The sequence below is a fragment of the Nannospalax galili genome, unplaced genomic scaffold (assembly GCF_000622305.1).
Source record: "Nannospalax galili isolate Female #2095 unplaced genomic scaffold, S.galili_v1.0 scaffold308, whole genome shotgun sequence".
NCBI lineage: Eukaryota > Metazoa > Chordata > Mammalia > Rodentia > Spalacidae > Nannospalax > Nannospalax galili.
The window spans coordinates 723,033-748,718 of record NW_008359214.1 but is presented as its reverse complement, the minus strand read 5'-3'; the positions used below and the strand labels follow the sequence as shown (position 1 = coordinate 748,718).

The following is a 25,686-nucleotide window of genomic DNA, read 5'->3' as shown; positions in this document are numbered from 1 at the left end:
TACCACTCCTTGGCATATACCCAAAGGACTCATCCTATTGTAGAGACATTTTTATAACGATGTTTGTTGCTGCTCTTTTCACAATCACTAAAAGATGGAAGCAACCTAAGTGTTCCTCTACTGATGAGTGGTTAACAAAAACATGTATATTTACACAATGGAGTTCTATTCAGCAGTAAAGAAAGATGAAATAATGAAATTTGCAGGTAAATGGATCTAAAAACTGTTATACTAAGTGAAGTAACATAGACTCAGAAAAACAAATGACATATATTTTCCCTCCTATGTGGATCCTAGCACCAAATCTTTTAAATTCCAGGTCCTTTTAATAAGATGATGCTATACAGCAGTGCCTTCTGCATGAAATAACTACAATCATCACAACTTCAGCTGAGACTGATCACTAAACATAGTCACAATTGGGCTTGTTGATGGTTGTGCTCATTCATTAAAGGAGGACAAAGCAGGATCGTTGGACCCTCACTGGATTATCCAGCCACTCTTCCCAGCCAACTGTATATAATTTGACCCTAATCACACATGGCCTCCTGGATTTGGGGAGGGCTAACATATATAAATCTGGGGAAGGCTACGAAGAGAAAACATGACCCATGCAGGGTAAAGGCTTTCCAGTGTGCATATACTTAGGTCATACGTACATGTCAGGAACCACTCAGTTACCTCTGTAAGCAAGCTCAATAAATTAATTGGTTCCCCAGTAAATCTTTAATCAAACATTGACTTGACAGTAGAATCTTAAAAGGGAATAAGCATAGCTTAGCATCCCCAGGAAAAGAAGTTTCACAACTGGTGGAAAATTTGTTAATGCTATTATGTCTCATAATTATTTTTAAAAAATAGAAAATAAGAATGTAAAAGATGTTAAGAGGATATGGGAAGGGAGAGAGTTTCCAAAAGAGACAGAAAAAAATGAGAAAGCCTAAGCAAGTGATGAGGTCTGTTTAGGTTTCTTATGATATATAAAAGATGAGAAAAAAATAATATACACATACTCTTAAAATGTCTATGGCCATAGTTTATTCAATTACTTAAGGAACAAAATATATCTCTAGTCAAAGTTTATCTGGGAATATCTGGTTTTTTACCTAAGCCTTATCTACATAAAGCATGATAATTAAAAGTACCGGACTGGAGGCACTAACCTTATTGGATGTTGAACAGCTATAGTTTGAGGCCTATACTAATGTGGTCGGAGGTACTTAAAGGACAGGTTTTGCCCCTTGCCCTCCAAGGTTGATTAAGTTCCAGGGGACTATGAAACATCTCTCAAAATCCTGTATTTGTGGTAGGTCACCTGTCCTCTTCTTCAAGGAGGCCATGGAGACCCCACAAGATGGACCTGAACCAGTATCCAGTCTACAAAGAGGGGGTCAACTCAAAGGAAACATCTCATTCATACTTCCAAGTGAAGTCAGACATGGTCGAGCAGGACCTTTGACTTATCTTCACATAGATGGAACTGGTAAAAGAAAGGAGCCAGGAGCTCCTCCCAAGCCCATGTGACCCCTCAGGAACAGATCCTAAAATGACTGTAAGTATAAAAATAAATTGCTTTATTTGGTCCAACTGTATAGTCTTAAACATCCAAAATGAAAGTATAACCAAAGAGTAAAGTCATCAGTAAATTTATTTAAGAGTTCAGGGGACTACTCTTCCCAGACGTTAGGCTTAAGTCTACATAAAAAGTTATTTACACAATTATTTCTCATTGATGATTTTGTTCCTAACCAGTAAGTGCTGCTCAGATTAAGACTTCAGATCTTGGTCTCCAATATTGTAGTGCCCACGTGTAGCTAAGGGAGACAACCAGCTACTGTTCTAAAATGGTTGTTCTAAAATTTGTTTTCTCCCCCTATCCAGAAGCCTTTGAGAGGGAACTGACATTGATTCTAACTACTCCAACAGCTATCGAAATACTTGAAAGCAAATCCTGAATCCATCACTCTACAGTCCAGCCTTGGAAGACAAAAGAAAAATGAGGAGGAACCCAATAGAGGGATGCTTTTGGAAGCCCTCGTCAAGAAATTCCAATGGCCTCTCATATGAACATTTGAAAATTGCCATTCTGACTTTTTTCTAGTTCCCTGTCTAGAACTTTTAATGCTAATCAATCTTTGCCTTTACTTCTCCTTCACATCTCCTATTCAGAATTCAAGGACTTTCTTTTCACCTTAGAGATAAGAGTTATGGAATTTAGGAATCTTTTAGATAGACCCATTGAAGTGGTACTCCAATTGCCTCACCCTGCATCCCTGTTCAGCATGGAAGAAGCCAGAATGGTCTGCATCCCAATTCCCTATTGGCAATTTGGGTAACCTCTTCAGAGGATGGCATAATAAGAATAGGAAGTAGGAATTGGTAGGCAGTTAGGGTAAAATGATCCCCCCAAAAAGTAGCCAGTTTCTTGGCTAATAGTCAAAATGTCCTTGGGCCTCTTAGCAACATACTCTGTTCCAAAGGCCAAAAATGTCAAAAGTATTTTGGAGCTTATATGTAATCTTTAAAAGATTTTAGGGTTACCTCTTTAGAGGATTTGATCAAAGCACCTTAAATGCATAGATTATTTATTTAGAAAAAAAATGAGCCAAGAAATTTTTTATGATGTAAAGATAGTGGGGAAAAAAGCAAAGAAAAATGCCAGTTTATTCTGGAGGTAAAAATAGCTAATACATTCATATATAAGTATGTGAATGCATGGTGACATAGAATGTCGGATGATGATAAAATGAAAGAAAAATAAAGGAAGGATAGGATAAGGGCTGAAAGTGGAGAGTTGGGTGTTTTGAACAGTAAAATGGTTTAGAACATACTCCTTAAAGAATTACAACCTTGTACATTCCTGAAAGAGGTAAAGAGGACAGAGAGGTGACAACTAAACTGTGAAGAAGCATTACTGGGGCTGGAGAGCTCAGTGGTTAAGTGCACTGTTTGTTCTTCCAGAGGATCCAGGTTCAGTTTCCAGCACCCACATGGAAGCTAGCAACCATCCCTAACTCCAGTTTCAGGGGACCCAACACTCTCTTCTAGAACCTGACGGCATTGTATGCATGGGTATGTTTACATACATGTAGACAAAACACTCATACACTTAATTTTCTTTGAAAAGAATCAAAAACAATCTACTAAATAAGAATCCTGACTGCAAAAACTCTCCACACTTTCCTACAAAAGTGATATCGGTCACTTACTTTCTTACAAAGTTCTGATGCCTTCTCTTCAAACTCTTCTAGTTTTGCCTGATCGATACAAACATCTAAAATTAGAGTAACAAAAAAAGTACGATTTAAATTAAGACTTTAAGCTTCTAAAGAAAATATCATAGCAAGATTTACTAATAATACAATAAAGAAAATGGAGAAAAAGATTAAAATGCTAAAAGGAGGATGTTTAAAGCATGATGCAAAAAAAACATAAAGAACAGTAACCTATATTCAATGTTAACCATATGTCTTATTAGTGAAGTTCATTGGAACACAACACGTAACAGGGAAAGGTTTCTATTACCAATCTTTATTTGGAAAGAAGAGATGATATCTACAAAAGACAGAAAATAATTAATAGTAAGAAACAGAAACTTAAGAAAAAAAATTGCTAAAACGTTTCTTTTTCTCACTAATATGATCCTATAAAAATCTAGTGAGAAATCAACCAAGATGAAGTGATCCATGACATCAAACATCAGAGTTGGCATGGACAAACCAACCATCCTGCAGAATCACTGGCATATGCTGGGAGTGTTACATAATATGTCCTGAAGTTTTTTTTTTCATCTGGCAATAGCATTTTTTAGGACTTAGTGTTTATATAAAAATATTCATTAAAACATTTACATTCATATAAACTGAAAATAACATCATTGGTAGATTAAATTATGACATACAGCCATTCACAGGATGTTAGGAATCAAAAATTATTCACATGGATTTAGAACAGTGTACTTTATATCTTATTTTTTAATCAAACTAGTACATAAAGATGCTTGAAAACTTAAAGAAAAATATTTGATAAAATAAACACTGAAACAAATAACTATATCAAAATTTATATTCTTGCTGTATTACATTAATTATTTTAATTAAAATTAAATGCTACTTCTTGATTTTTCTGTTTAAAGCATTTTTAGGTAATTTCCAAATATGAAAGATGAAAACAATGTCCTCTATCTAGTCCTAATTTTTCACCATTTTGTTTACTAACCTGACTACCTCTATAATTCTACCTATTTTTCTATCTACCTGTCTATTCTTCTGTTTTCTGACACCTAGCCAGTATCCCTTGATTCTCACTATAAAACAGCAAATGATATTGGTTCACATCTTGTCCCTCAGGAACTTTAGTTTTGTATCTACAGAGGAAACAAATGTTTTGTTTCTCAGTGTCATTAACCATTTCCAGTTCCTAAATCATTCTATTCATACTCCCACCATCTTGCAGACAGCAATATGGAGGTACAAAGGGCAAGTGCATTTTAATAGCGTTTTCGGATCACCATGGTTATTTTTCTTTGAAGTTGTACTACAACTTGATAAAGGGTACCCATCTTTTTTTTAATTTTTAAAATATTTTTATTTATTGCTTTATTTCATGTGTAATGAGTGTATTGCCTGGATGTGCCACAATGTGGGTGCTAGGAATCGAACCCGGGTCCTCTGCAAAAGCAGTCAGTGTTCTTATCCCCTGAGCCATCTCTCCAGTCCTGATAAAGGGGTACTTCTTAAGCTAAAAATTTAGAATAACAGATATCACGAATTTTTGTACTCTTGTTTAAGATCATTGATTGGTGTTGTACCTTTAAGATCTTTGTTGTCTATGCTAAGTATGTATTACCAGGTATAGATCATTAGGAAAAGAGTAGTTTGCTGAGTTATGTACATCATCCAAATGCTGATAAATCTTTGTACACAATACTGAAAGAATCACCATGGCTTACTATCCGCACTGGACTTGGCAGGGTTTTGAAAAAACTAGTACTGAGAAGCTCATAAGGTGACAAGAATACATATAAATATTCAGAATTCAAATTTTCACTTAAAAGCTCTGACTTCCTTAATTGGCAACAAATTTTGGTAGTCATTTTCTTTGAAATATAGCTTCATTTTATTTTATTTTGTTTAAATGTGCACTGGACACAAGTTTGAATGGGTAGTTAATATGAAAGTCTTTCAAAGAGAGGAAAAGGAGGCTAGTGACATGGCTCAGTAGCTAAGAGCCACTTGCTGAACAAACATAAGACAAGTTTAGATCCTAACACCCACATAAAAGTGTCCTGTGAATGCCTGTAACTCCAACATGGAGCAGGGTAAAGACAGGAAGATGCCTGGGGTTTGCAGCCTAGCAGCCTAGCAGCAAATTGCAAGCTGCAGTTTCAGCAACAGAACCAGACTCCTCTGGCCTTAATGCGCATGTGCACGCATGCGTGTGTGTGTGTGTGTGTGTGTGTGTGTGTGTGTGTGCACGCACACACAAACATGCATACAGCACATACACATATACACATTAACATATATAATCACAAAAAAACAGAGCAGGGGTAACAGTTCTGCTCAGAATTCAAATAATGATGGAAGACTTCTAATGGCACTGTATGGAACAGTACTTCATGCATGTATCCCACTGGTTAACACAGAACATTCCAACAACGTACTTAAGACTCAGTATTCAATAAATTAATATTAGAATTTCAAAAGAAATTCTTAAGTGAAAATTAGCAGTTTTGTTGCTCCATTCTGTAAAAAAGAATGTATCACTACAATTTAGTGCCAATGTCTCAATAACAAGGTTTCACTTGTTTTATAAACCATTGTTTTGCACCATCAATTCAAAATAACACACAAAAAGGCAAATAGAAGGTTTGGTAATTTTATGAAAATAGTTCTTTCAAGATTACCTAAAAGAACACTAAGTGTATCAGGAGGTCTACAGCCAAAAGAAGAACCAATACCTTAGAGTTAACTCATGGAATAAAAGTCCAGACATTTCTACTTAAACAACAGAGAAATACTCACCCACAAATTGACTTAAATCTAAATCTAGTCTTTTTCTATATGTAAAGTCTGGATCCACTCCATCTTTATGCAATACAATCTGTGAAACACACTCGTCAATTAATTTGAAGTACTGCTGTCTAAAACCAAAAAGCAAACATATACTGAGTTAATTAGTATAAATTTATATCAACACAATATACTACTTTTGTTAACTCTATTTAAGTTCCACAATAGATTATTAACGTAATTTCAACAGGTGGCATAATGTGGAAAGTAAATTCAACTGTCATTACATTCTTTCTAATGACTTCATGTCAATTTTTATAATGCTTTAGGAAAATACTATGCTTTGAAGATGATTTATCTAATAAAAGTCAGACATTTATTTACATTAAAACAATCACTGTGATGAAGTGATAGGTGCTTAAGGGAAGTCCTCAGCTCATCAGCTACTCAACTGGCTACAACTGATTCATCTTATTAATATAAACCAAAGCATAAAAAAACTTCTAAAAATTTAGACTAGAAGTTCTTCAATTGCGGAAAAAACTAAAACCTGATACTGTAATTTAAATAAAACCAAATTAATACATCTGATTTTTAAAATACTAGAAAATCTCAATATAACAGCAATGTGCAAAAATCAAAGTAAAATATTCAAAGATCGTGTTGTCACTACAGTTCCATTTATCTCCATTTCTTTTTTTTAAATTTTATTATTTTTATTTTATGTGTAAGAGTGTTCTGCCTGGATGCAGGTAAGTGCACCTGTGTTGTCTAATGCCCCCAGAGGACAGAAGAGGCCATCAGATCCCCTGGAACTGGTGTTATGGGGAAAGTTGTTAGCTGCCATGTGGGTGCTGGGATTCGAACCCAGGTCTTCTGCAAGAACAGTCAGTGTTCTTAACCGCTGAACCATCTCTCCAGTCTCTTTATCTCCATTTCTAATAACTTAAGAATTTCTACCTGAGCCGGGCGTGGTGGCACATGCCTTTAATCCCAGCACTCGGAAGGCAGAAGCAGGTGGATCTCTGTGAGTTCAAGGCCAACCTGGTCTACATAGTGAGTTCCAGGACAACTGGGGCTACAGGAAGACCCTGTCTCAATAAAGACCAAAAATGAGTAAATAAATAAATAAATAAAAAGAATATCTACCTTAAACTAAAGGTTAAAATAAAAAAAATACAAAAAAAAATATTTTGCAGATGAAGCCAATTTAAGCTGAGGAGTAGTTTCTAATGACAGGAACAGTCACGTGATAATCAAAAAATCAATGAGAATAGGAGAGTAAAGTTAAGTTTTATTTCATTTAAATCAATTTAGAATAAAAATATACGGCTGTAATTAACAGTATACAAAAATATTTTTAACTAATTTGTTTTGCATGACTGTGTAAATTGTAGGAAAGTCATAAGCTTCCTTACATAAATTCCTTAGGGTGGCCAAATGGTGTCTTGGCCTTTGATCAGGCCTTATCAACTGGTCACTTCCCTGGCTGACAGAGACTGGTTACAGAGGCACTTAACTCCTGCTGTGCCATAGTCTGCTTTGGAGGCCTGGCCTTATCAACTGATTATTACAGAGAATGCAGAGTCAACCTCAAGTACCCCAAGGACACTGATGCCTGACACTTGACACTGAGCAAATTCCTACAGCTACGGTTAGCAGAGTTCAAATATAGGACCAGACTGTTCTGCTTATGTTTGTTGATGTCTTTTTCCATGGACAGCACCAGCCCTTTGCTATGTTCTCCTGAATTAAAGAGGACATATTCCTTGCCTGTTGCAGGTCTGGCTCTAGTTCTTATTTCTTTTAAGTCCTTCCTTTTTCTGCTCTCCTAAATCTAATATGTAGCATCACCCAAGTGTGCCATCTAAATGAGGCTTTCCTAACAAACTATCTGAAACAAATGGGAAAAAAACTCAGTACCACCTAAATATGAAATTCTTGTAAACCTAAATAGATGACAACATAATTATGTTATATTTGAAGATCTTAATTTTTTCACGAAAGTGGAAAATTTGCAAATATTTATTCAGCATATACTATGTGTCAGGAATTAAACTCCGAGTTCTATACACATTGCCATACTTCATCTTCACAAGACAGCCAGTTAGGTACTCTTATCTATCTATAGCCACATTATGGTCTACATAAGGTAGGCAGGCAAACAACAATCAGTATGTCAAGTTCAAGTACCCAAGATAAAATGAGGCTTGAAAAGCCACATGTATATCTTTTCTGATACATTAGAAATATTAAAACACATTTATTATTAAGGTATTTCTAGCTATTTAGACACTAATAAAAATCAATGTTTAACACTCAGCTTACAACTTATAAAAAACAACCTATGAATAGCATTCCTGATGACTAAAGAATACCCACAAAATTTATTCATCATATCAACAATTTGTTGATGATTTCACTTTTATTCAAAAGATAAAACCAAAAAATAGAGCTTAAAAGACAAGAGTAATATTTTTTTACCAACATCTATCAAAACATGCCTATTAAAAACAATACATTCCACAGATCAGATTAGGGAAAAAATTAATTCTGCTTTATCTAAACAAATTATCATGTAAATTTCACAACTAATAGTTTTACCAGGTTAAAAAAATCAGAATATAACTCCTTACCTGATAAAGTAATCATTTCGAATGAGCAAAAGATGTTGAAGAATAGAAACAAAATATCCCTCTGCTCTTGTTTCCTTAACTGTGTCCCACACCATACTGTAAACATCAGAAGCTTCAGTGAGCTGATTAAGGACCATATATACTTATTCAAACCATATACCAAACAGCTAACATAACACAGAATCTACTGTATAAGGCTTTGAACACTTGTCTTCAAATATCTATCTAGAAATTGTTTTAACAGCTGTCTAGGAATTGAGGATAGGGATAAACTCCAGAGATGGAAACTTGACACGATAATTTCTTCCCATTTACAATCTCCCCAACTCAATGTGATTATTGTGGGAGCCTAGGTGGCAACTAGTTGAGAACACCACATTGAGTTCTAAGGATGTCCTGACCAAAAGGCATAATGTATTACAAAGAAGACATAGAAAAGGATAGGATTCTGGTGGGTCTTAGAAACAGTACAGACATTTGCAGGTCCATCAGTTTACATGGGGCCTCCACTGCTTTGAAGCAGTGCACAAGAAAGGAGCAGTTCATGGTTGAGGCTATCTAGTATCCATATTAAAAATGCGGGAAGTGGTCTGGGCATGGTGGCGCACGCCTTTAATTTCAGTACAGGCAGGCAGATCTTTGTGAGCTCCAGGCCAGCTGGAGCTGGAAGACCCTATCTCTAAAAAGACACCCTCCAAAAAAAAGGTAGGAAGTGATAGCCATTAAAAGAACAGATTGCACACATACTAAAGAACCAGGCCAAACAGAATCATTTTACTAATTTTAACATGCATTTCCATTGGTATACTAACCAATAAAACCTAAGCTAATAAAATAACATCTTTCTAATGCATAAAGGATTGATTTCATACAGTTTACATAGAAATGAGTTAAATATTCTGTGGGGTGTGTGTAGTAGGTTATTTTAGATTTAACAATAATTTTACATATTCTTTGACTAAAATTCAGAACAAAAGGATATTCAAGCTCAGCTTTAACATCTTCAAGGTGATGGGAGAACTCAATCAAATCTTCTTCCTTGTGCTCATCAAAGACTTTAAGTTGTATATCCAAGCCATCGTTCTTAATATGTTTTAAATTCTACAGTATTAAATAAAAATTATGAAGATTTTATTTTCAATCAGGCAAAAAATTAATGAATAACAATAAACCAACTGTTATAGCACTGAAATATTTAAAATATTAAATAATACTCAAATCCTATTATCTATATTGCAAAAATAGATTTTTTATACTCAAGCCTTTTCCCACAGATAAATTATTCTTGAGGGTAATTTATCTAAATTTCCCCCACTCAAGTACTCTTCTAATTTAAATATTAATGAGGAGATTGCAGGGCACTTACTGGCAATATCTCTTTCAATCCACAACGCATAAATTCATTTCTGATGTGAAGCCTGAAGTCCAAATCATCTGGAGATGTAACAAGGGCATTTATGAACTGCATACAAGATACCTACAAAAGTTTACACAGCAAGATTTAGACATGGTTTTCAGCATTTAAAACAAAGTTACCAAAAAAGAAAGAAATCAGGTTTTAGTCAAGTATTATCAAATATCTTCTCTCACAGGAAAACCTTTTAAAATAATTTTAAGTAAAATATTTTAGTTAATTATATGTTCTAGAAAAACAGTTTCATTACCTTTTTTTCTGTTTCCTTTATTTGGAGGCTGATGTGAAAAAAGGCCTCGGGAGAACATTCTCCTTTGATGTCCCCTCACAACAACTTCACATAGAACTAAAATTCAGTCTTGTCCAATATCATTCCACACATATACAATACAAAATAAAAGTATCATAACTGAAAGCTACTAATGTCTGTTGCCAGGTGGATAGCATCTAAAATAAAATGGTAGGGCAATTTTCCATTCTTCAGAAGAACCCTAAATTCCCAAAGACATTAAGATCCATAGGGTTCTGAATATAGGTGATAAGGTTGTCATAATAAAACTATGTAAGGGCATTACATAATGAAGGACACAAATTTAATTTCTAAGCAATAGCTTTAAGAGTCAGCAAAAAATTAAAAATTACTGTGCATTATGTTTGGTATCACAAAATAAATTATATATCTTGCAAATCCCTAATACATAGAAAACAACTTTTTCTTTTAATCATGAAATTTTCAATTTGGGTATAGCATTCCTATTTTCAAATTCTTCACAGTTTATCCCTGGATGAAATATACCTTTCACAATCAACAATCCATGCAAAAGAAGCAAAAGAGATTCTCCATAAAAAAGTATTTTTTGTTGGTGTTGAATATGTTATTTTTCTATGTCTACATTCTATTCCAAGTCTAGAAAGAACTACTAGACTACTGATCAATATGTTTAACCTCATGCTTTTCCCCAACTTGTCTTTTCTCCATCCCTTAAGGCTAGGTTTACATAAATTTAAAATTATGTTTTTGGATTAAGACTCCAAGCAGGGGTCTCAATTCCTGCTGGTTGAAATATGTAGTAATTGTTATATTTAATATCTAAGCACTAAGCCCTGACCAGCATGCCTCTACTGTCAAAACTTAAGACTGTTTAAAGTAGAGGTGGGAAATATAGCAGAATATAAAGAAGGAAAAAGAAAACATACTCCAAAAAATTTTTTTAAAGTGTAAAAATCTTTCCAGTAATTACTCAGCTGTAACTAGTTCATGTCAAAAAGTCAAGTTTAAAATGTTTTCTTTACATTCCTTTGCTGTTCCTTAATTGGTAGATACAACACTTTTCTTTTTAGCAATACCAGGTAATTTTCAAAGATCTTCCCCCACCCCGTGTGTGTGTCTATGTTTCTCTATATTCAGAAAAACTAAACTCACTGTGTGTGTGTGTGTGTGTGTGTGTGTGTGTGTGTGTGTGTGTGTGTGTATGTTTCTCTATGTTCAGAAAAACTAAACCAGGCTCAGTCACCAAGGTTCTAGCAAAATGCAAATTAGGTAACTCCATGAAAGCAGCAAAAATAAGCAATAAAAAATTACTATAAAATATTGCCTAAGTAGAAGGGCTCATAAGTTAAGAACATTGGCTGGTCCTGCAGAAGACCTGGGTTTGAATCCCAGCACCTACACGGCAACTAATGACCATCCGTAACTCCAGTTCAGGGCATAAACACCCTCTTCTGACCTCCACAGCCACTGCATGACATGAGTGTGCTTACACACAAAGTAAAAATAAACAAATTTAAAAAAATAGCCAAAGTAGAAAGTACATATGGTAGATAATAGTGGCAGGAAATTGAAGAGAAGGCAAAGATAGTGAAAATAGTTTCTGGGAAATATTGATAAAGGTAACTTCCTAGAAGGAAAAGTAAGAAATTAATTGAAGTCGAATTTGTAAGAATTTTTTCCAGTTCTGATGGCAATCTGTCATCATCATGATCTATAATCAGTCTTCAGTTACTTAAATCACACGAACATGCCTGTAAATATAAACATATATCAAAGCATATTGGTTTTCTTTACATATTGATTTTTCCTAGATAAAGAATTCTGTAACCCAAGTAAACAACAAAGAGTTCCTTCAGGAGACAGAAACCTGTACCACCCATTTTGAGATATACAGAAAACTGACTTTGAGGCCAGCATGAGAGACCAACTTGATCCACACTGCAAAAAACGACATAAGTAGAAGAAAAACATCCTATGACAGGAAAAAAGCCAAGACTATTTCAAGGTCTTTGTCCTGGGTAAAATGGTCATGGAATGTAACAGTAAGGCCACATGTTTGACAACATCAGGATCTCCACCACACCTCTAACCCCAATACTGGAAAATGAGCTTAGGGCCTTCCACATTCTAGGTAACTATGGGCCACTTAACTACCACCCCTGGCCTCTTTGTTTGTTTCTTTGTTTGTTTGTTTGTTTTTTCTTTTCATTTATTCTTTTCTTCAGACAGAGCTGCTCAGGCAGACCTTCAATTTATGATCTTGTGATTCTCCTGCCTCAGCCTCCCAACCAGCTATATAATTATGGGACTATACCACCAGATCCATCTGGCCTTGGAATTCTTAAGTTAGAAATACCTATTATGATCTGAATTTAAAAAAAAGAAAGAAAGAAAAAGTGAGGAAAGCAGATATAGAAGACACTACTACTATAGCAATAGTATGTGAAAACCAAGATCTCCAAATAAATCATCTGAGTAGAAAAGAGAAAAGACAGCATTTCAAGTAAAGATTTTAGTTTATAGGTCATGGAAATACATTACAGTGAATGGGCACCAGAGAGGGAGAAGGAAAACAAGAAGATTGTGGAATCCTGGAAGTATGGAAAGAGTGAAGAATGAGGAATGGGATCAAAATAGAAACACAGGAAACACAGAAACCAGTTTCCCCAAAGGGACAGTGACTGCTCAAGTACCTTATACAACCAGTAAACAAGCTTGCAATTCGAATTGTCTCTGAAATATTCTCTTCTTGGCTCCAAAGGCATCATTATACATAAGAAATACCACTCAACCTTTGGTTTAAACACATCCATATAAAGACATTTATCTGAAGATGTGTCCCCAGCCTCATGCCACAGATTCAATTCTGATGTTTAGAAAAACAGATACTATAAGCTCATTTTGTTATTCTCTTCCCAATTATCAAAACTTTTTCCTACATCAACAAAGTTATCTTTAGTAATACAATTACTACCTGGAGGGTTTGAAAAGGAGCAAGTTTCCACAATAGGGTGGATGACAAAGGGCTGAAACCACCATTGGAATGAGCCACAGAGAAATTCCAAACAGAGGTACAAATGTCAAAAATGTTGTAAGCTAGATGGTAGAGGCGTAAGAAGGAATAAAGTAGATACACAATAAACAAAAACAAAAACAAAACGCTCAAAACAGTCAGTATGGAGGATGGAATCAGTCAGGGCAATTTCCAGAACAAGGCTACAGATCAAACAAAACTCATTAGACATACAAAGAGGTTGACAGGACACAGGACAGCACCATTGTCTGTATCACTGAGCCAACCAAGCAGTTTCTCTACCTTGAACAAGCAAGAGTTTTATTTAAAAACAGATACATACCATGTAAATTCCGTCTGGTACATAATTTATTGCTATCTCTTACTCTGCTCCAAACAAATATAAGTAACCATAAACAATTTATGTACTTTTAACCTTTGGTTTTTTATCCTTTTTGAACAAGCACGCTTTACCACAGACTTCAAGGTACATTAACACATGAGATGCAAAAGACATGGTCAATTTCTTCAAAGGCCATCAAAGCAGGATAACTATGTTGAATTATTTTAGAATAATGTCTAAAGAGAGGAAAAGTTATCTTCAGAAAGGTCACCCCGAGGTCAGTATGTAAGTAGATGTTTTGTAGGTAAAATGGATGCTAGACAGCATTGTAAAAACATAACAGCTTCAGGAACTAGAACCAGATTGGAAAGAAGTACCAGTAAAATACTTAAATAAAACTTCATTCAGATCTGTGAATACTTTCTTTCTAGGCCCTGGAAGATACAGTTTCAACTGCTATTCATCTTCCCTACCATATAGTGGAAATCATCTGTCTCTCTTTGCACAATCAAATTTCACATTTATCAAGTTAAGCTGAATAAATGATGCTAATACAGAAATAGTCTGACTCCAGTGCAAATAAAGAAACTGGAAAGATTTTTAAATTCTGTATACATGCATTAATTGAGTAAAAAAGGTAAACAGATTGCATAATGTAAATACAAAAAAAATAGTACTGCGTATCAGATTAAAGCTCTCTAATTTTATTTATAATCCCAATTGAATGTTATATAAATGATAGATATAATAAGAGAACAAGTCAGAGCTTGAAAATGCATATGCCCTATACACAGACACAGAGAAATGAATTGGAATACTCAAGGGGCATATGAAGAATTTATATGAAGAAGAGGAGGAAACACAAACATATTTTTAGAAGTATTTTTAGAGACATTCAGACTTCCCCTGAGACATCATTAATTTCTTCCACATCCTCCCATACATTTGTTGAATCTGCTAGTAATACAAATTTTATACCAAATGTTAGACAGCTTTAAATAACAGAGTATAAGTTTTTAAGGGAAGGAATAAGCTTCCTTCACCTCTGTGGCTCTAACACCAGGCAGTGCCTAATTTCCAGCAGTAACTAACTGTTCTTTATAAAAGCAGCAGTCACCTTTGGGGCATTAGTTAAGTTTATTTTATAACATTCCATAAGAGTATTCATAAAGATGTATATTCTGAATACTCCAAACACTAGCAGTACTTCTAGACAATATTACCACTAACTTATTCTTAGATGTACTCCATATAACAATGTAAGTACACATTAGTACACTATTTTACTATTTGCTGTTGTCTGTTACCAAGTCATGGTAATATTTTATACTTTACTTGATTTATGCTCATCTAATAATCCTACTGATGCAAACCTCAATATAACTAGTAACTAAAACAAGGATTGGTTAAGAAAAACTTCTCTGCATCCTCCTGAGATTCCCCAACTACAGCCTAAAAATAAACTCTCTACTAATATACTTCTTCATTTAGCCCTGCATAAATGCTAGACTACCATATCAGAAATCAAAGATAACTTTAACTGATTTGGGGGGGTGGTGTATACTTTAAAAAGAAAAAGGAAGTCAAGATACGATCATTCATTTTAGGAAAATTTTGGGTGATTTGAGACAAAAATAATGCATGAGTGAATTTGGGGCACAGAAGGGACAGAGCAAACAAAGTCAACCAAAGCATACAAACTTTTACTTATTTCAATAAAATTTTTAATTAATACTCAATGACAGTTTTAAGGGACAATGACTATAACTCAAGAAAAACATGTTTTTAATATATTAATGAATCTAAAAATATTTATAGAGGGTAAAAACTTCTTTGATTGGGTTTTGTTTCACTCTAATTTTCTAAGACAGAAAATGAGGGCCAACCAAATTTTAGTTACTTTATTGGTTTTTTATTTATTTATTTTTTTTTAAGACAGAGTCTCAAACTGTAGCCTTGGCTTACCATATGTAGACCAGGCTGGCTTGAACTTATAAAGATCTGCCTGACTCTGCCTCCCAAGTGCTAGCATAAAAGGTGTGCACCACCATGCCTGGTTAAGGACCAAACAATATTTAAAAGATCTATAACTGAGCTGAAGGAAATCCAGAGACAAGGGTTTTGTTGTTGTTGTTGTTGTTGTTGTTGTTGTTTGGGGGATTAAAAAAAACAAAAACAAAACTGAAGATTTCATGTAGTTGCAGGAGTCATAAAAATGAAACTCTCAATCGTGTACCACAGGGAACAGAAATGGAGGCCATGATGGAATCTGAGCAAAAGGTACAAGTTTCTCTTGAATGCCAGAGTGAACACATCAAGTAAACAGACACATGGGACTGATGACAACCAACACCTTTGCCAAGCAATTCTAGAATTCCAGGCAGCCTGAAACACTTCTCCAACTCTTCCTATCACTCCCCCATCACTCGGGGTCAGACATGGAAGGAGTCTGGCAACTCTGCACACGTCCTCTTAAGCCCCTCTGAGACTAGGAGGTGATACAAAGAATTAGGAAAAGAGAGAAAGGAAGAGGCAGCCCAGACAGGAGGAGGAAGAGAGAAGACAGAAGAAAGGATAAGGTAAGAGAAAGAGGATAATGATACAAATATTCATTAGTACAGTTGTGAAGAGTAGAGAGTGCAAGGTAGTCTCCAACTTCCTGTCCTCTGACAAGACACGAACCAAGCCTCTAACAGTTGGACCCATGTGATAGGGACCACATATTCTGATCTTCAATTCTGCCTACTGCCAAGAAGTAAATCCTACAGCTAGATTCCAAGTAGATGCTCATGTAATTGTCATGTGACCTGTCAAAATAAGCTAGCTTCACAGTTCCTAATGTCATCTGATTTTTTTCTTCAAATAACGTAATTTTTAATTTTATGTTTTTATATTTTAAGGTTCTAATTTTCTATTCCTATCGCACCTAAAAAACAAACCAGCAAAACAGCTGAAGTACAGATAGACATTTTTATAAAATAAATTAAACCTAAACCTATTTAAGTTTTACATACAAAATTTTTTTGCATTTAAAACTGATTTCCTTTATGTCCATTAGCACATTGGTTTTTAAACCTTTCAGCTTATTAGATTACCCAAGGAGGATCCTGTTAATTTCCCCATAGCCAAGTCACAAGTAGGTTTACTAAATGTTTAAAGTACAGACATTAAGAATTAGATATAAGTGGGTGTGCTGGCATACACTTTTAATTCCAGCACTAAGAAAGGGAAGGCAGGTGGATCTCTGTGAGTGCTAGGCCAGTCCAGTCTACATAGAGAGTTCCAGGCCAGATGGGGCTACAGGGAGACCTTGTCTCAAAAACAACAACAACAAAAAAATGTTTTAAAGAATTAGGTGTTGATATCCTATTTTAAGATAATCAGGTTTAAAGCTGCATTTTGTGGCACACACTCATGATTCCAACACTCAAAAGGCACAGCCAGGAAAACTGCCTCCAAGTTCAAAGTTAGCCTAGCCTGCCTAGGCTTCATATTTGATTGTAACAATAATAGTATCTTTTTACATTTTTAAAGAGAAATTAAAAGAGTATTATTCTACTTGCATACTGGAATGATTAAAGGTAGATATGACTTCGGAAAAATTTTTTGAAAATGGTTACCTTGAGTTGGAGGGGGGCTTGTTTTGTTTTAATGTGTATATATATGTGCCTGAGTAGATGTATATGCCAGGTGTTTGCAGGATCCCATGGAGGGCAGAAGAGGTCATCAGATTTCCCTGGAACTGGAGTTACAGAAGGTTGTGAGCTACCATGTGAGTGCTGAGAACCAAACCTGGTCTTCTGCAAGAGCAGTAAGCACTCTTAACCACTGAGCCACCTCTCCAGCCCCTCGAGCCTCATATAAACCCTTAAGTCTATATTTATACAAAAATTATAATAATGAGACTCCATAATCCATATAATTAAAAAAACTGTTTTAAGATAAAATTTAGTTACCAAAAAAACTCAGAGGAATAATATTATGGTAAGTTATGATAATACAAACCAGAATCCTATATATTAAAAACATATTATAAAAATAAAATGGCATGCAGTTTCATAATATATTTACATATAAGCCAATCACAAAACAGTATGCATGATATGCCTCTTAACACTAGATTTTAAAAACATGAACTTACTTGCAGCTGTACTGAATTATGCTGAAGACCTTCAACAATAGAAGAAAATCTGTCGATTTTTCTTTCTTCCCCAGCTGAAGTTAAAGCTTCTAAAACATCTTCAAGACTTTTGAAAATTTAGAGTCTATTAATTAAACTCAAGGAGCAAATAACAAAAATGGCATTATACAATTACTTTATCCTGTCAATTAAGTAAATATGCCTACACAAGTGGCATTTTCTAACAAGTTTACTAAATTCATACCATACATTGAGCACTATTCTTCATTATCATAATTAGATATGCATATTAACTGTATAAATTGATAGGTGACATTTTCATGCAAACATAGTATGCACTAATAACATCCACCTTACTTAACAGTCTCTCTTGCCCTACTTCTCCCTCTCCCCAGCTCCAACCCCTTCCCTATTAGTACATCTTCTACTTTCAAGTTTGTTTTTTCTCCCCAGCTAGTTTCCACATGAGAGAAAGTGTTATGTTTGTCTTTCTGGGTCTGGGATAAAGCATAGGTCTTAGCATATTACATATTTTGATTCTTAGCAAGCATCTATAAAACACTTAGCACACGTCAGGTGCTATTTAAACCACTTTAACCAATATTAACTCACTTAGCTTTTTATTTTTATTGATAGATAAAGCTGTATTTATAAGGTACTATGTGGGCTGGAGAGATGGTTCAGCGGTTAATAACACTGGTTGTTCTTGCAGGAGACCAGGGTTCGAATCCCAGCACCCACATGGCAGCTAACAGCTGTCCGTAACTCCAGTCCCAGGGGATCCAACAGCTTCTTCTGACCTCCGCGGGCACTGCACAGCATGGGTGCACTTACCTACATGCAGGCAATACATGCATACACATAAAATAAAAATAAAAAATAAAAATTTATAAGGTATTATGTTATGTTTCAGTGCATGCTGACACTGTAAAGCTGAGGTCAGAAAAAGCATTTGTCTCCTCAAATATTTGTCATCCTCTTATGATGAAGGCACTTAAAATCCCTTCTTCTAGCTTTTCTGAAGCATACATTATTATCTAGAATCAACACACTGAGGATTTGAAAATGTATTTAACAACTGAAAGGGTTGAATTTAAAGCAAATCACCATGGTAAGAAAAAAAAAAAAAAACATGGTAAGAGAATCAATTCATAGAAATATCTTAGTCCATAACTAATAATTTGATTCATAGAATGGATGTTCAAACATTTTAGTTATGCAAATTAGAAACCAAATCATATTCCTAAACATACATTAAAATTCCACAGTGGCACAGACAACATGAGTCAAATTTTTCAAAATCACTATACATCAGGAAGACGCTGTAGAGAAACTCACATGCTCTCTTCCCCTACAATGCACATGGCAGAGAGGAGCTTCACCACATCTGTCATCATACTGGGGTGGTTGGGATCCATGGCTTTGGCCAACAAGGAAAGACTCCTCTCATCACTCATAATCCTTTCTAAGCCATACTGTAAGAAGTTATATGCTCAAAGTTAGAAAAATGTTGAACATTTTTTAAATTACATTTTTAGCTCTAGGAAGACTAATTAAGACCTTTGTAACACCCTAAAAATTTCCAAAATATTCATTTTATGTCAAGAGCTATAAGAATTCACCAAGTACAGAGAACCTGTGGAGGAAAAAACAGGATTTTCAAACAGTAACATGCAAAACAAACAGCCAAATATTAAAACAGCCACAGAGGAAAGGAGGATCTTTTTTCTGAGAAAGAAGTTTGTTCAGAGCTTCAAGTAAAGACACATACACACACACACACCAGTACTCTCCAAGATAAATGGGAACCATACTATGCACAATTTTGTCATATTTATGAAATGCACCTTAAAATAAAGTTAATCTAATGGATCAAAATACTATCATTTCAGCATGTAAACAATGTAAAATACTATTCCTAAGCATTAAAAATCCATTTTAAAATTATAAAATTTATAATTATATACATTTTATAATTATAACTAAATTCAGACAAGACACTTTTGAAGTGTACAAAACTCTGGGGTCTACATCCCATAGTACAGGCCTAGATGTGAGCACAGTTTATAAGTACACAAAGGTAAAAGACAATTTGGGAAGAAACCATGTAGAAACTGTCCTAATGGACACATACATTGTTAAACACAATGATATCTATCATGAAGAAGTCAGTGCAGTGGTTAAATAAATGCTTACATAAGACCAGGGAGAAGGATAAACATCTACTTGCTGTTGCCAGGTTGTGACATCCAATTAGAAGATAAGGAGTTAAACTGATAGCATGTTATTTTAAGGATGTGTGTATCTTTGGGGCTAAGAATTTATGTCAGCATGAAAATACAGAGAATAGAAGCAAGGACACTTTTACCTACCATGCAATTCACATCATCCTTCTAAATAGTAAGAAACTGGTAGATCAAGCTACTACTATAAACAAAAAAGGGGCCCTAATTTCAGTTATAGCTCACAATCAGTATTATATGCAAAAAAATTCTAACAAGCTTAAATCCTAAAGCTTTGTTACAAATTTGTATTTATAAATTTATTATTTCATATATAGTATTTATGTAAAAAAATTGACTCTGGTGAAATAGTGCATTTACTCAAAAACACTACGAAGGAGCATGAGTACAACGGAGGAAAAGTGAAAAGAGGGGCAAGGACCCAAAAATGAGTCTATGAAAGCTTCTTTTTCTCATTACTAAAGGAAAAAGTTTACAAAACACTTAAAGTGATAAGGAAATGCTCACTTTTATGATGTTCTGTTCTGTTTTGTAACTAGAAATAGAGATTTTAAAAGCGGGCTTAGAACCAAAAATCACATTATGCCTTGGTAATCATTCCAGAAAATTGTCAGTAGCATAGAAAACACCATTTAGACCTGACTCAGAAAGTCAAAGACTACCAAGTAACAAAAGCTGGCTACACCCTAACCAACCTGAGGGCTGAGTAAGTTTGTCTCTGGTGCCTGCCCTTCTAACTCAGAGCCATGTGATCTTTTCAGGCACAGAGTGATTCCTGCTGTTTTCCTGCAGGCAGTCTGGTCTACCTTCTCCATCAAGCCCTCTGGCCTAACTACTCTGTGTAATAGCTGGAATACAAACATTATCTGATTTCATGATTTTTACCATGAAATGTGACACCAAAGACCCATCCTATAATTTTCTTAATGTTAAAATATACGGTGTTCATTTTAGGACTGGAATGAGGTCAGATTACCACTTTTCAGTAACTATTACTAAGCAGGGAACTGCTATCCACTTAAACAAAATTATTTATGTAATAATTTTATTCTTAAAAAAAAAGAAACTATTTGGATTATAGGAGAAATGGTTAACTTACCAGTGCTAGCATCCTTTTAATGAAGGCTATTGTAAGTAAGAGAGATGTGGCCAATTTTGAAAGGTCTAAGAAGATATCTTTCCTGAATGTCAAGGACCCACTGAGGGTAATACAATAACTACCCTGTTCTACAACAAAGACCAATGCCAGATTCTGCCTGCATTCCACAGGAAGCCTATTATTACCTAACAGACAGAATTTCAGGCCACTGAAGATGAAGTTTTTAGGCACAGAAAGGTTAATACTCTAATCCTGAGAAGGCTACCCAACATCTGGACATACTACATGATTGCAGATGATGAGTCACTGTCTAAGGTGAGTGAATCCAAGCAGCAGAAAGAATATGAGTAACGGGGCTGGCTTCAGGATCCCTTGATGCTGGGCATACACATCACACACTATGAAATCACCTCTCAAAATCTACAACCATTTTAAAACTACACTTAGCTCTAATGTTATAAAAAGTTTACATATGGAAGCTAGAGAGATAGCATTGTGGTTATGAGCACTGGCTGCTCTTGCAGAGAACCTAGGTTTGATTCCAAGCACCCACACAGTGGCTAACAAACATCCAGAACTCCAGTTACAAGGGATCCAGCACCCTCTTCTGACCGCTGCCAGCAGAACACAGATGCACTTACATACATACAGGCAATACACTCCTATAAATAAAATAGAAATAATAAATAAAATATTTTTAAAAGTTCACATTCATATGATGTCATTGTTGTACATATTAATGACATACTCATTGCTGGTATCAAATAAGATGTATTTTCTCTTAAAGCCTGAATTTTCAGCATTCGGTAAACTCTACCAAAGACTTCACAGTGATGATTAATAAATTTTGTACCAACAGATCTGATTAAATGAAATTTAAGAAAACTATCAACAAGTTTGGATTAATGATCTAACGAAAAATTTTGCATATTGGAGTTCAGACATTAAAATCTTAATCCTTGGTATCAGTAACTTCATTTCTACTCTTATTAACCTAGGTGCCAGTATCAAATGCAAAGGTAATATTTTCTGGCTTGACAGATACACACCATTAAAAATCTATTATAAAATAACATACTGATAAGAATATAAATATATAGAGTTTACTCCTATTAAATCCAGTCTAAAACTGAACGGGAATATAATTTTCTAGCAATTTGCCTTGACCATTAGCCTGCTCAAACTCAGATTCCAACAGTCATGCCCTTAGTTTGAAAAAAGTGCTCCTGGGTTTCCTCTCCATTCAGCTTTCTGTCTCCAGTGAGATTTCCCTTTCTACTACCACACTTTACAAGGGCCTCTGAAAGCAGGGCTACCTCTCTCTGTCAGGTGTTTCTCATCCTTCTGTGACTTATTCTTCAAGTAAAACATACAAATAAACTACTTCACATATTGAAACTATAATTTTTTAATATTTTTTTATTATTTTTATTTTATGAGTATACATGTATTGCCTGCATGTAGATAAGTGCACGCATGTTGTGCAAGCTTGTGGAAGACAGAAGAGGCTGTCAGATTCCCTGGAACTGGAGTTATGGACAGCTGTTAGCTGCCATGTGGGTGCTGGGATTCAAACCCCAGTCTTCTGCAAGAACAGTCAGTGTTCTTAAGTGCTGAGCCATCTCTCCAGCCCTGAAACTATAATTTTTTAAAAGTGAATCCAATACAGAAATAACTATGGGTTTACACATCAGACATTCTCCTTGAAAAGCAATCAAGTGGGCATTAAAGGGAAAATATTTTTAAAATATTAAAATTTTAATAATAATTAAAAATAGAAGGCAAACAAGATGGTTCAGTAGGTAAAGGCACTTGCCAACAAAACCAGAGTACCATCCCCAGAATCCACATAAAAGGACAGAACCAACTCCCATGAGTTGTCCTCTGATATATATATATTCAAGCTATGGAACAGGTATATCCATCCATACACACACACATGCACGCACACACACAATGTAAAAATAGAAAACTTAGCTCTAGAAAATGCTTTAACATAAAACCAATTAGAAAATATAAATAGTTGTTATATAAAACTTAATAAAATAACTTAAGTATCAGCATAAATCCTGAATATTTGCTTTAAAAGAAAAGGTGTGGTGATGCATGAATTTGATTCCAGCATGCAGAAGGAAGGGGCAGGCAGATTTCTGTGAGAACGAGGCCTGCCTGGTCTACATAGCAAGTTTCAGGCAAGCTGGAGCTATAGGGAGACTCTGTGCTCCCCCACCAAAAAAAAGAAAAGAAAAACAGAAGAAGGGAGGGGCAAAATATGCTACATTTATTAGTAAAGTACAAATGCTATTTTTCTAAACAATAACAATCAACACCACATATAACCTCTGCTCCCCTGATAACCAACAGCAACTGAAAAACATATTATTACTTCACATATGATAAGGCAGATGAGCTCAGACTTGAAGTTGAAGAAAAGGCAAGAGATTATGCTAGTATCAGCAAACAATACACGAAGATAGGTTCTTTTAGATAAATCTAACTTCAGTAAAAGACCTAAAAGTTTTCTCTCTTTAATGTATCTTTAAATATGCAAATCCTACAGACATAATATATTACACTTACTCTTAATACTAATTGTATTAAGCATCATTGTTCCATTTCTGGAAACTTCTCATATATGTTTATATTAATATATCATACTCTTTAAATTCTTATAATACTACAAACAGGCCTTCCCAATTTGGATCTCTAAGAATACTATTATTCCAGAGTATATTTAATAATTATGTTTTATATATGTATATGTGTGTGTGTCTAGTTCATGATGTACTTTTGAAAAGCAAAAGAGGAAGAGAAAAAGAATGATCAAAATGAGGAGAATAGGAGAAAGAGAGAATTCATTGTAGAAAAGGAGTTAAGCATCAGAAAAGAGCCCTGTCATTCCAAAACTTCTATTACAATACCGTATGCTCCATACAAAATCAGAATCGAATCCAGTATTCTTTCCATGATATACAAGTGAAATGCAGTGGGGTGAAACTGTTTAATTCGTGGGAAAATTTGTTGTGAACAAACACTAATTTCTTATGCATACCTGTGTGTTCATCAGGGCTTTCAGGCACTGTATAACTTTGTGCTGATTCTTCTTTACAACTTTTTCTTGGCTGTATTAATATAAAATATATCATTATTGGAATTACAGTTGAGCATAATTATCGCACAAATATAGCTTAATTAAATTAGCAATACTTACATTTTTCCATTAGTCAGTTTTTCCAAAATGTCAAGTAATAATCCAAGACCTTCATGTCCAAAACTTTCTACCCAACTGAAAACAAAACAAAGGTATTTATACATTATGTCATTATCTTAGTATAAAAACAGGAAATGCTATACAACTTTAACTATTTTATACTTTCTACAGTCGTGATCATAACTACAGTATAAGCACAGCATCAAATACAAGATTTTTCATGATTCATGAGATAATGCTGTGACAGCATGCGTTCCCCTGGCTTCTGAGAGCTGAGACTCTTCCTTGCTCCATGATCAGTGACAACATGCTATAACTATGAGTCATCCTTGGAAACTTAAGTATTTGTGCCAAAAAGTTGAAGAAACTACCAACTAGAGCTTCACTCACTCTTTCACCATTGCACAACTGGATTAGCCTGGGTTTGGACTTTAACAAAGAGCAGAAACTGCGTGAGAGAGTGCAGATAGTGGAGGAAAGTTCTGAACTGATACTAAGAAAAAGAAAACTGGCAAAAGAAAAGGGATGTTTTAGGAAAACTTCCCAAACTACTAAAATGAATAAATGTTAAGAATTTCCTATGTTTCAAAGTTCAATTTCTTTTAGAAAAGAAGAACAGGTTGGAGAGGTGGCCCAGCAGTTAACAGCTTGTACTGCTCTTGAAAAGTACCTGAGTTTCACTCCCAACACCCACATTGGATGGATCACAGCAACCTGTAATTCTAGCTACAGGGGAACTGACACCCTCTTCCATATAGCCTCTGAGGGCACACTCATGCATGTGTGCCCTCATCACACAGATACACATGCATAATAAAAACAAAATAAATTTTAAAATAGGAAAAAGAAACTATTTTCCACCTAAGTATTTCCATCCTGACAAAATGGTGCAATCATGATGTTTAAGGAACTTGGACATTATTCACAAGACAACAACTCATCTTGATTTTTATATTTTTTAAGGAGGGGGGTGACTGGAGAAGCTCAGGGGTTTAGAGCACTGGCTGCTCTTGCAAGAGAACGGAGTTCAGTTCCCAGCAACCACATGGCAGCTAAAAACTGCCCACAACTCCAGTTCCAGGGGATCGGATGTCGCCTTCTGACCTCCATGAGCAAAGCACGGCACAGGTACACTTATATATATGCAAGCAATACACTTATACACATAAAACAAAAATAATAAAAAAATTTTAAATACTTTGAAAGAATACCCTAAGTGGTAGTGGTAATCTGAAAACAGAGGTTAATATATAACATAGTATTATGTCTCAAAAAAATGGAGACAATAGCATATATAATAT

General features: G+C 34.9%; 1 protein-coding gene across 3 annotated transcripts in view; it reads right to left on the bottom strand.

The window, feature by feature from the left end:
- Window positions 1-25,686, bottom strand: part of Diaph3 (diaphanous related formin 3) — a 545,702-nt gene that overhangs the window by 331,331 nt on the left and 188,685 nt on the right. For all 3 annotated transcript variants that reach the window (XM_008822916.2, XM_008822917.2, XM_029558567.1), the window contains 9 exons: window positions 24,386-24,460; window positions 24,227-24,296; window positions 19,171-19,307; window positions 17,833-17,938; window positions 10,017-10,127; window positions 9,633-9,751; window positions 8,651-8,767; window positions 6,027-6,145; window positions 3,210-3,274 (listed from right to left, as the gene is read on the bottom strand). In XM_008822916.2, the coding sequence (XP_008821138.1) occupies window positions 3,210-3,274; window positions 6,027-6,145; window positions 8,651-8,767; window positions 9,633-9,751; window positions 10,017-10,127; window positions 17,833-17,938; window positions 19,171-19,307; window positions 24,227-24,296; window positions 24,386-24,460 (919 nt within the window). The remainder of the gene's footprint in view (window positions 1-3,209; window positions 3,275-6,026; window positions 6,146-8,650; window positions 8,768-9,632; window positions 9,752-10,016; window positions 10,128-17,832; window positions 17,939-19,170; window positions 19,308-24,226; window positions 24,297-24,385; window positions 24,461-25,686) is intronic.